Raw genomic sequence first — 12,568 nt, forward strand, 5'->3', positions numbered from 1 at the left:
AGTGAGGCAATTCTTTTGTTATTTGCTGTTCAAGAAATTGAAGTAACTCAACTAGAATCACCTATATGTATTATATTCTTTTCAGCAATAGAATTTGTTTGTCACTTGTGAAAATACTGTGCTTTGTCTGACCACGTTTTTACCTTGCTGTGATTCACACTGTATTATCTCACACCTACAGCATATTGTTTCTTTTTTTAATGAACTCAAATTTCTGCCACATAACAGCAGCCTCCCAGAGATTAAATTTCACTCCTTAAGTGCTTCCTTTAGCCAAGAGACAGCTGAGAACATTCATTATTGCTAATGGTGTTTCTTCATTTTTTTTGTTGACCATTCTGGGGTTCATGCTGTTGCCATCAGGTATAGCCACCTATTCACAACATTGTGATGATCCCTGTTTCCCACCTGGTAAAGACCTTCTGCCTGCAGTGTTCTGAATATCTGTGTGGGTGATAACAAAGCATGGGCACGAGCAGAGGCCAGCACAGGGCAGCACTGCTTCTCAGCTAACCCCAACTCCGCCAGGCTGGGGCTTGCAGCAGCCTGTTCCTCATTTTCTTGTCATGCTTGAAGTAGATTTGACAGCTAAGGGATGCCCCCAGCCAGGAGAGGCACAGGAAATGGTGTCAAGCTGAGGTTCTAATTTTACACTTTTAATGCCCTTTAAAGGGCATTACAGATGCCCTTACAGATCTGAAGATCTGTGTTCTTAGTCAGAGAACTGAACCCAAAGAATAAGAAAAAATAAAGCTTCAAATTATTTTAGATAAGATGTGCTTCAGAAAACACCACCTAATGAAGATCTGAATCAAAACCTTCCCGTTGATATCAAATCAATTCACACAAACTACACTTAAATCCCATCCTAAACCTGCACTCGTATCCACATGTAGGGCTATATCAAATCGACCTAAAAATACTCAATTACTTTGTGAGAGTTTGTGAATTTCTTTCTAAATTTTGGCAAGTAAATTCTAGTTATAACAGCTTCTTTGGTCAGTTTCAGGTGAGGTTTCCTCTATGAACTTGACCTCAATATAATTATCTAAGTTTGGTATTAGAAAGAGACAGCTACAGGCTGTAGTCTTAGGCTGCAGTCTTAATATTTACAATATATGTACTTATTAAATGGAAATTACTGAGAAAGATGACTCTGTGCTTTTTTGACAGTTTTTATATGTAATATAATTAAAAATTCAATTAGTATTTTTATACTAATAATTCAGTAGTACCAAGAAGAGTTTTACCTGTTTATGCCTTAGAGCTATAAGCTTGACAAAACTGTTAGTCTATGAAACAGAAATGTAACACCTAAGGACAGTTATGTTGATTAACTGGGACATTAATAATAGGAGACTATGTGTATATTGACTTCAATATCTTAGATGCTACTTTCCAAAAGATCACAGAGCAGAAAGAAAGAAACTTTAAAATATATAAACTTTCAAATTAAAATATAGGTCTCTATATTTATAATAGAATATTCTACTAAGAATAGAATAGGTTTTATTACCAAAAGCTAGTGTTCAGCTTTTGTATTTTATCAAACACAACAGAAATTCTCTGTCTTCATCAGCCGTACCTTGTCAGTGTCAATGAAGTAGTTTATATCTCATAGATCAATCTTTGCACCAGATAATTACCATCATTTGTAACTTAATTGCATTCTATTCACTGGAGTTAAAATATGTAATTGATGAAAATCCAGCAATTATTAACTAATTTAATGTGATTCATTAAAAAAAACAGGCCACCTTAACACAGGTTGAACTCTGAGTATACATTTAACCATTTGACAGGCAAAAAAGATTGATAGGAAGCTGCATTTCTGGCAGTTACTAAGACTCAAATAATGACTGAAGTGATTTGCACAGATAATCAATTAGTCACTTTTTGTTGTGCACTTCACAGGAATAAATGACACAGACTATTAAACATAACCAAATTTGCTTGAGAGGCTACAGCAAATCATACCATGTGATTACTCAATTCTTGAATCCAAACATCACTTGTAAAATACCCATTATCAGTCCTGATGAAAAATAAAGGGCTTTTCTGTTCTGAAATACTTTGTCACTTTATGAAAATTTCCTTCTATCTTCTTGTTAACGCCAGTTGTAGGACTTGAGAACTTAGTTTTTGTCTTGTTTCAAGGAGCTGTGTTAAGTGTGGGTTATTAATTACCATTAAGGTTGACAATTTGATTTTAAAATCATTTGGAATTTAGTCTGTGAGCCAGAGAGACTTCAGAAATGAAGAAATTAATTGTTCAGGACTGTTGTTCTCACATTTTTAATCAAATTTCTGTTTCTGTACCAGTAATGCTAGAGAGCTACAAAGAATTGTAGCACTTGATGTGCTGCTTCCAATTACACTGGGATTTTTCAGCAGTACCTACAACACATCTGAAACTATTTCTTAAGTAATTATTTAAAATATATTTGCATATGTTTAGTATGGAAAATCCAAATAATCCTCCAGATATCTCCAAGAGTTAACAGACATTCTCCAACCAAATTCAATTGAGTTGTCCTAGGATAAGATCTCTTTGAAAGGTAGTATACAAATTCCTTCCATTTACTTGAAATTCTTCCTCAATCAGCTTCCACTCTTTCAAATGTCATCATTTTCTGGAAGGTTCTGGAATTCTGATGTTTCCTCTAAAACAAAACAAAACTGTTACTATGCTTACAGCAGTGAACATGCCAGCACAAGAAAGAGGAACTTTCACTGATCTGAAAAACATCTCTTATACTGTGCCAAGTAATAGAATACTTTGACAAATTAAACATTTTACCAATGCATTTTTGTGGAATTGGTGCTGTTCTGGAATGTAAGTAATTTATCAAGGGGAAGAGTTGTATAGTCTTGGCTTTAATTATGAATGTAAAGGTTCAAATCTAAGTGCTTAGCCAAAGTGTGCAATAACAAGAAGGATTTAAATCTGAAACAGTATCACTAGCAGGATCCATGTCACATACCTCAGTAATAGGAAAATAAGGTGATATGTCCATGCTAATTTTTCAGACTTCCTTTCTAGTCAATGGAAAGGAGTAGGTGTCTTTGAAAATTGATTCATGTAACCCTAAAATAGATTTCAGAGGAAAGAGAGACACTTGCCTTCTGAAGGTTGCAATATGTCTTTCTGCACTGGCTTTTGAGGGAGTTTAGGAACACCAGGGATTAAATATCCTTTCAGGTATATTCCACTAAATAGGATAATCTGAACTTAAACTATGATTAAAGGTAATTATGTAGTGTCCCCTAAATTCTTCAATATTAATTGTATGTTTCATGTCTTAACCTCCTCAGTAACCATTTACTTCATTTTTCCTCCTTCAACAGGCATTTATTAATTGTTTACTATTTTATCTAAGACTTAAAAGTTGGCTCAATCTCTATTTAAAAGTTAAATGAAAACTTAAACTTCACAAGTCTATAACTATCTGAGAAATATTCTGAGAAATAGCCTCTTTACAGTTTAAATGCAAAATCCTGCCCCCTCTACTTCCAGATCAATGGATTTTATGTGATATATGATGCATCAATTACAGTTTAGATCAATTATATTAATCTATAATAATATTAGTTATAGCCATAGAGTAGTTACAAATTCTATATACACACCGTATGTTAGCAAAAGAAATAAATAGTGAACTTACTTTTAAAATAATTAGTCTCCTAAGATTTGCTAAGAAATTATAAGTTGGATAGAAGACTTCTAATCCAGTCAAATATGTTGACTGCAAGATGATTGTAAAAAAATATCATCATGCTTTCAATTGCCGGACATCTCTAAATTAAAAAATATGAAGCTCAAACTTTGCTATGAAAATCTGCATTATTTCAGCTTCATTCTTGAAGCAAGAGTATGCAAATCTTTTGGAAAATATTGTCTTTGCATGTATGTGAGGTAAATTGAATCTTTCTCTGTACTTGTTAACACCAGAATTGTTTCATTTCCTTTGTATTTCATTCTATTAGGGACCTCGTAGCACCTGGTATTGTCAAAATTGTTGGGAGAACTAAAAGCATGGATTTAATCAGTCTTAATTTTCACTTCAGCATTACTTGGTCTGGTGTTCTAAAGACTTCTAGAACACATCATTACTATTAGCACTACTCTTAAAAATGTTGGAAATACGAGTTAAACAGAAGATCTGTGCACGAGGACATAATTTTCCAGGTTCATGCCATTTGCATCAGACCTCAAGGGAGCTCACGGTATCTGTTTGAATACAAAATTTCATTTTGCAAATACCAATAAAGCGTCCTCTACACAGCTCCAAACTGATTTTTCTAAACTTTCTATGTTAAACAGGATTTGCAACTCACACCTATTAGCATAGGCATGACTGGACACAAAATTTTGCCTCTAGACACTTAAAATTTCTAATCCTTTTTCATAGTGTGGTATGAAGATGTTATGAATTAAAGACCAGGATATAATGTTGAAGACTGATTCATCAGCAAAGATGGCTTGCCTTGGGGTGGTTGGAATAATTTCCTCTGCTCTTGATCTTGCACTTCTCTGAGCATTTCCCTTGCTTGCCCAGGGGGGACAGCTCTGCTACCTGTGAAGCAGAAGCAGTTTTTGAGCTGCTAGTTGATAGACCGGTTAATTAAAATAAATTGATACCAACTCTCATTTAGTTTATAGCTGTAGTCCTCGCAGCTGTGAAAACCTGTGGCTGTAAAAGCAACTGAGTCCTTCCTAAGCACCCAGTGGGTAAAAGGAGGGTGGACAGCCACAGTGAAAATCAAGGCAGCTGTCCAAAGTTTAACCATCCCTGCTTGTGAATCAAAATCTTGATTTCGCTAAGACACCTCTGGCCATGTCCATTCTATTAGTCCACTTTGACTCCTTAGCAGCTCTAGATTAGAGTAAAGTGTAAATGGCATCTGGGGTCAGGTCTCTTTACTTTTAAAGAGCCTAAGTATAGGTATTCTTTCTCCTGGTTAATGCTTGAGATAACAATTTGTGGCAAATCACTTGAAAAAATTAAATCTCTACATCTCAATGCATGAAGACAATGCAAATAAGTGTCATGCTAAACAAAGTAAATATTTGCTGGTTTACTACTCAATATTTCTGAATAAGATAGTGTGCACTGTTGTGCACTAAATTAATTTCTTTACAACTCTGTCATTGCATCATGCCATGCCTTTAATTTATTTGATGTGTCTGATTGTTCAGCAGCACATACCTATATAATACAATATTCATGAGATATTAACTACGATATTTCTTTGGTCTGCATTATGAACAAGGTGATGCAAACCAATAGAAAGTCAGCCTGGTCTCTTGTGTTTCAGAATAATTAATTAGAAATAAAATGAACATGAATAGTGATGCATTTATATTTCAAATAAAGCTTCATCTAAAGTTTGTTACAGCACTTTAAGATAATAGCTTTTCATATTGCTGTCACTGAAAAAGTTCCTTTAAACCTGCACCTTGCATGTATTTTAGCCTGCAAGTCCATGTGAGACTGCTTCTGATTTTGGTTTGTGAGTCAGAACACTGCACTCAGAAGTAGTTCTGAATAGACTTGTCTTTAGATTCCTACTAAAATCTTTGCCTACAAAAGCATGGTTCCCACCTTCATAATGCCAAATTCAGGGTACATATCTCTATCGAAACTCCTCGGAGCAAGACTAGGCCAAAAGCTCAAATCACATTTGAAGTCTACCTTTAGTTGTTTATATTTGTGGAAAAGCTTTGCACAGACCAGAAAATTACTCAGTCTGCAGTTTCAAGTACAGTGGGCAGTAACATAGACAGAATGAAGGTTTTCCCTCTTCCTAAGCAATGTTTGGTACAAGCAATGTTTGGTTCAAGAAAGTAGAAAATTGCTGCACAGAATAGTCAGAAGAAGAAGTCAGTCAGAGATAGAGAAGACTGAGATTTCACCTGGAGAAATCAGGTGAAATCCCAATGGGAAAAGCCTTTAAGGGAATAGTATTAGCCACTGATAGCTGCACTGCCTGGGTGTGGATACAGTGGGGAGCAGGAGTCTCATTTCCATCAGAGGTTCCAGGAAGGTGAAGGACATGAAACATGCTTCCTTGCTTCCTAATTTGCTTGCCCACAGGGGGAGTAAGACCAGAGCAAGTATGCACATGTGCACAAGTGTACATGAAAGAAATTCTAGAAAAATTGTAAGAGAAGAACCAGAATCACAGGAGTTTGAAAGCAGCAGTCTCTGTGCCACTGTCTGGATTCGCATCCCTGTTTTATCTGAGCTCAGGTTAATTTTGGCCTGAGTATGCACAGCTTTCTTCTTCCCATCCTGTATGTGTGGTACATGACAATGATGTGACCTGTCAGTGTAGCTAACCCGAGGCTCACCAATTTCTTCAGCCAGGACTTGTGTGAAGGAAGGAGCTCTGCTGGGAGATACGACATAAGTGGAACTGAATCCTAGAGGGGCATCAAGAGGCAGGGGATCTGAGATTAAACACTGGGCTGAAATGATTATCTAAAATAAAGAATATTAAAGTGAAATCTATACTTACATTTTACCCAACCAAGCCCCAGAAGGAGAACCAGAACTTGGAGTACAGCATCAAACCAAATTGTACACTGGGTCCTTAATCACTCTGTGAACAGCAAGTGCAATAAGATACAGTTTATACCAGCCTTCCACAGGAAGGAGAGCTGTCCTCAAATGCTTGAAAAATGAAAAATTAACATTCACAATCCTTGTTTCTGCTAAAAGAGGTAGTATAATTAGTCCTGTAGAAAATGAAGCTGAACTTTTACTGCTGAAGGACTTGTTTGGTTTGGGTTCTTTTTTCAAATTGCTTTGTTTTAAACTCTGCACTCAGGAAGATCTGTTCACAAGCTCAGCACAGAACCACTGAGAATCATTCATGAGACACTGGAAGAGTCTTCTGATTGGATTTATGGCTTTTTTTCTTTACTGTCTGACATCGTATGGAGTGATGATGATGACAGTGATGAAGGTATTTGTAATGTAAAGACTTTGTAACTGCTCTAACTGCTTTTTTACACGCATTAAAATGGCTTACTCAGCTTTTAACATCGCAGACAAGAAGGTCAAACAAAAGGATAAGTGAACATTGTTGCTAATAAAGCATCCACTGGCTATTCCAATCAGTAAATTGGTCTCTTTGTTAGCTTTCATCTCATGTTTAATGTACTATTACAGAAAAGCTGTCAGAATTAAATATTATCATTAGTACATCTTGAAGAAAAGAAACTAATTTATATACAACTCCAAAGCCACAACCAAAATATGCATCAGGATATTGCTTCAGAGAATGGAAATGACTATTTTCTTTTAATCAGCAAGAATCTAAAGAACCCTGGAAAATATTCAAGATACATCAAGAAATTTAGAACTTTTTTCAATCTGACATAGTGATAACGGGGCAATATATTGGAATGAAAAAAAAAATGTAACATTTCAGCTGAACTTACGGGATTTTGGATGGCATATTGCAAATAATTCAGTTTACTAGAAATTATTTTGCCATTATGGTACCATTCTTCATCTGACATAATCAGATAAAAGAAAGTAACTTGATGATATTTTGATTTTGGAAATAACTTTCTTTCTGTTAATAAAAAACAAAAGCCAAACCAAAACAAAAAAATAAAATCTAGTTCCCCAGTATGAGCAGAGACTGCTCACAGTCAGTAGTGGATCATCATGTCACATCATATTGGTCATTCTGACAAGCGATAAGGGTAGGAGTGACATCTTCATTTCACGGTAGTTTATTTTATATTCCATTTGGCTACACCAGAATATAATTAAAAAGTGACATGTACTGAAACTGACTTCTACCCATTTGTTCAGAAACCTGAGATATTACCAAGTGCTTACTTTTAAATATGTGCATGAGCTTTTTATATTAGCACCGTATATGAATGCTAATAGATAGGCTGCTACCTGTGAGTCTGTGAGTTGGGCATCTTATTCTGAGATATGATTTATAACTAGCAGAAAGCCAGTCTCTCCTAAGCCTGACAAAGAGAAAAGATGAAAAATAGAGAGCTTGGTAAAATTTGATCAGTGTGCATTTTCAGGATTTCATAGCTCCCAAAGCACGTGCAAACTTTCAAACACTCGAGTGTCTAAGTGTTAATGGCAGTAGGAAAAGTCATAAAATACCTGACAGACAAAAATTCGAGATATGATGTTCGCTAGATTTGGAAACCTTAGCTCTGGCAGTGTTTTGCCCAAGTGGAATTTCATCATCCACCAGGAGTGTGAATAGGCAGCAAGGCATCTTACTGCACTCTATCATAAAAATTAAGTGCTTTGAGCACCCTGCCCACTCTGTGCTGCAGTCTAAAGCTGCACACTGGCCAGTCATTCGGGATCACTCCTTCAAATTCCACATCCTGCATGGAGGTGCAGTAACACATGGCAACAATCAAGTGCTTATAGTTACACTGAAATGGATTACTTTTTGCATTGGCCATTGCTAGATTTACAGTATTGCTTAATTTCATTTATATTTTATTTGGAATTTAAAATAGAACCAGTGAGCCTTTCCTTAAAATGTGGAAACACACATAAAGTGAAGCAAATTTTTTATTGTAGTCACAAGTTAATATTCAGAAGCACAAATAGAGACTTGGATATTTCCTAAGTTACTACTGAACCTTGAATTTATCTACCCAAAACTCTATGGCAAGTTAGATTTTTAATGAAAGATTCAAAATCTCAGAATAGATGCTTGTCATTTAGCATATAAAGAAGAAAAAATATTTTTTGAAATAAAATGAGCCAACATGAAAAAATGTGCTGTTTATTTGGTTTTGTTTTGTGAGTTGTTTTGGTTTTGGTTTTTTTGTTGGTTTTGTTGGTTTGGGTTCTTTTTAATCTTTTCTGATACCTGTTTTTTTTCTCTTGGTTTAGGTGAAGTGGAACCTTCTCTGAAAAAAGGTTGGTCTGTTGCTTAATAATAGAGGGAAAATATTTTGTAATCTTTTTAAGAATTAACTGTAATATAAACTCTGACAACTGTTACATGGCAGTCTACTAACCTTTCCAGTTGTGCTCTAGCAAACCTCTTAAATTCAAAACACAAAAAATAATATTTACTGAGCCGTTTGTGGTAAGAATTTTTAAGAATTCTTTACTATTTCATTATTACTTTACTATTCATTATTCTTTATTATTTAATTATTACAGAAAATCTGAAAAAAATTAATATAAAAATAGAATTACAGAAATGTTTTTTAAATCCTTGTCATGGTTGTGGGACTTCTGTTAATGCAAAGGAGTTCTGTGTATGTTTGAATAGAAATAAAATTCAGGAATAATAATATGGAAAGTATATTTAGTGAGAAATAATGATGAGGTAGTGTCAAGTATTTTACCTGAAGCCAACACAGGCCTCTAAAGAAAGGACTGTGTCTTAATCTTCAGAAAAAATTATTTAGTTATCATTGAATTTTTAAAGCAGACTAGTGAAGGAAGTAAATTGTGTTATAATCTTTATGGATATTGAAATTGTTTTGCTGAAACATAAAACTTATATTAAACTTCTATTAAATCAAAATGCAAATGTATTAGAAGGCTGGAATTAGTGATGATAGAATGTAAATCTTTTCAAAACTAGGGCATGTTTTTTCTCCATATTTAGCAAAACTCGAGAATAGCAGGATGTGTAAGCAGCCCTATGTAAACTGAATTTGCATCCATCAACTTCTCAAGGGGTAAATGCCCATATCCAAGAATCCAGCACCCCAGTTGCTTCTGAGATTACAATCCGGGTGCTTTCTGAAGTTAAATGGAACAAGTTTAGGCTTCTACTTAATGAAATAATCTGTCAGTCTCAATCTGTACTCCAAGGAACCACTAGGCTTGAAGACGAGGAGCAGTATTCTTTCTATTGATGACTCCTCATGTTAGGAAACTTTACAGACAGTGTAGGAAAAGATTCCCTCCTTTACTTCATCTGTAAGAACTGTAAAACCTTCAGTCTTGTCTCATTTCCCATGGAGAAAGGTGCATTTTTAATTCTGGGGAAGGTGCACAGAGCTGTAGCACATTGTTGGCAAGGATGTACACGGGTGAAATGTGTCTTCTCCCAACAGGCCAGTGTAGAGGCCAGGCTGACAGTGCTGTCACTTCATGGCTAGGAAGGCATAATCCATAAAATCACTATGGACAGCACCATGCTCAGCATAGCAATCCCTTCTCTGGAAATCAGTTGGGTGTTAAGCCCCAGCTAGGGGATAACAAGGGCGGGACAGACTCCCCTTTCAAAGCTCTGCAGAATCCCGGCTACCCAGTGGAGGTTTGGCACAGGAACAAAAGGGCAGCAGCACGGGCCCTGGGTGGAACTGGGGTAGCTTTATTCGATGGCAAAACTCCCCGAGACCAGGATGCCAGGACCCTGAACGGAGGGCAGACGTCAGTTTATAAACGGGGGAGGTGTCAGGGGAGGATACACTCTTTAACTAATCCGGAGAACTGGGGGTGGAACACAAGGAAGGGAATACAGTGTGCAAACCAATGGAGGATTTCAAGGGAGAAGAAAGGCTTAAGTAAACTAACGGGATTTCGAAGGATACAAAACTGGCAAGGAAGTTTCTACAGGGAAGGGCAGGTTCAGGGAGGGAATCACATTTAATGGAAGGAGAAGTAAGGAGGGTTCTGGGGAAAAGGGTAGGGATAGGAGGGGTTAACAACTGGGAAGGGGTGGGGGGTTTAAAACTTGGCAGGGAGCAGTCAGGTAACAAACAGAAAAACCAACAATTAACTGAACTGAATAACAATAAGGGAACAAATCCAGTTTTAGAAACACAAGATACAAAATGGGGGGCTTGTGCCACTTTGAAGACGGGGGGAGGACAGTACAGAGGGATTGCAAAACCACAAATTGAACAGTGAATATTCTAAAGCAATCGGTGACATAGGCCTTACCCATTGCATTGGGGCAGAAAGATGTAGAAACAGAATTCAGACAAGTCATCTAAACAAACTCAAGGCTGCTTAAATGGTAAGCAATCGGAAGTTATGTATGGTTGTTTGGACCTAAAATTGCTCCATCCAAAGAGCTGAGTATCTAACTGCCAGCTGGGAATGCTTTTCTCACTATTCAAAGCTCCTGGTTCTGGACATGAATCCTGAGATTGTCTCCTACCTTTGGAATAAAGGAAATGGACAAGAACCTGGTGATTTCTCCTGATCTGGTGCCTTACAGGATAATGCAGCCACACAGATGTGAAAAAGCCCAAATTCAAACATGCTTCACCTTCCAGAACAGTAAAAACAAATTTTGAGTGGGCTTTTCCACTTCCTGAGTGTGTGCTCAAGGTTCTCCCTCTACCTTTTAGAGTACAAGCATTCTCATGCTTGTGCCCCTGCACAGCACTTTCTCTTGACTGTGCCTGCTGAAGAAGTGCCCCTTTCTGTCATGAGTATTGCCATAAGCTTTCACATTGCAACATCCTCGAATAACTTACCATCTCCAGGTGACTGGAGTTCTCCATTTCATCCTGGCAGCCAGGATCTGGTCTTGTTTATACTTGATTTTGTCACCTCTTTTACTGAGCTACAGAAATACAACATATGTGGCCTGAAGCCTCGAGTCCCTTGGAAATGACAGTGCAGAGTCCCGCACGTGTCCCCTCAGTGACTAACGCCTCTCAGCCGCTCAGTTGTTCCTGTGCCTCTTCAGGCTTCTCTTAAAACTGTAGAAACATCAAGGAGCTTAATTGTTGGGGTCTAAGGCTAAACTGAAGCTTTCTGAGAGCTCTGTGGTGTAGTCTGGTGAACAGCCTTTCTCCTTAGGCACAGTGAAATTCTCTCCCAGCGCTGAAGGTCGTGAGAGCAGAAGGCAGAGCCCTGGGAGGTGAGCTGAGGGCTCAGGTGAGCTCCTGCAGGTAGCACTCTCACAATCATCACAATCTGTTCCCCTGAGCACAAGGTGCAGATCCCTCCAAGTAGCTTTTCTCAACTAATTTCTGCTGTCATTTACATGGTCCATAGATTAGACTTCCAGAAGAAAAGCTTTCTAAAACCAAACAAAACAAAATAAAACACAGAATTGGTGATTCTTTCCATGTTGCTGCTATTAGGGCTGGACCCATAAGAGGACCATCTATACAAATAGATCTGGGGGTTTTTGGGTGCCAAAACGCTAGTTTGATTCATGAAATTAGAAGCAAAGCTTTTGGTTATGGAATTTTCTCTGCCTACTTGTAAAGGGTCATTTCTGCATCAAAATCCCTTCTACTCTGTGCAGCAATTTCATCTATAGCTTTATGAAAGATCCTTCTTTTGGTGACACTGGCATTTGAACATTCTAAACAAGAAAAAAAAATACCAGTGAGATTTTGTTGTCTCCAGAATATGAACAAACTGACATTTTTTCACATTTTTATGGAAAACCTCTCTCAAATTTCACACTGGAAATGTGCACTATGGTTGCTGTGCCTGATATTTAAGTGTTTGTATTGGATCTAACTCAAAGTTATTGTGGTATTCATGAAAAGAATGAGAATTTTTGAAAAATCTCCATGTCTGGTTTTAGTGAATGGACAAGCCTTCACTCTAGCAGCTTTTTTGAATGC

The 12,568-nt window shown here is 37.0% G+C and overlaps 1 protein-coding gene across 7 annotated transcripts in view; it reads left to right on the forward strand.

Moving 5' to 3' along the window:
• Positions 1-12,568, forward strand: part of TRDN (triadin) — a 225,288-nt gene that overhangs the window by 36,323 nt on the left and 176,397 nt on the right. For 6 of the 7 annotated variants that reach the window (XM_059842181.1, XM_059842185.1, XM_059842183.1 and 3 more), the window contains exons 3-5: positions 364-411; positions 6,835-6,972; positions 8,901-8,927. In XM_059842181.1, coding sequence (XP_059698164.1) covers positions 364-411; positions 6,835-6,972; positions 8,901-8,927 — 213 coding nt within the window. The remainder of the gene's footprint in view (positions 1-363; positions 412-6,834; positions 6,973-8,900; positions 8,928-12,568) is intronic. The other variant, XM_059842186.1, reaches the window with a different exon arrangement.

The sequence above is a fragment of the Haemorhous mexicanus genome, chromosome 3 (assembly GCF_027477595.1).
Source record: "Haemorhous mexicanus isolate bHaeMex1 chromosome 3, bHaeMex1.pri, whole genome shotgun sequence".
NCBI classification, from domain to species: domain Eukaryota; kingdom Metazoa; phylum Chordata; class Aves; order Passeriformes; family Fringillidae; genus Haemorhous; species Haemorhous mexicanus.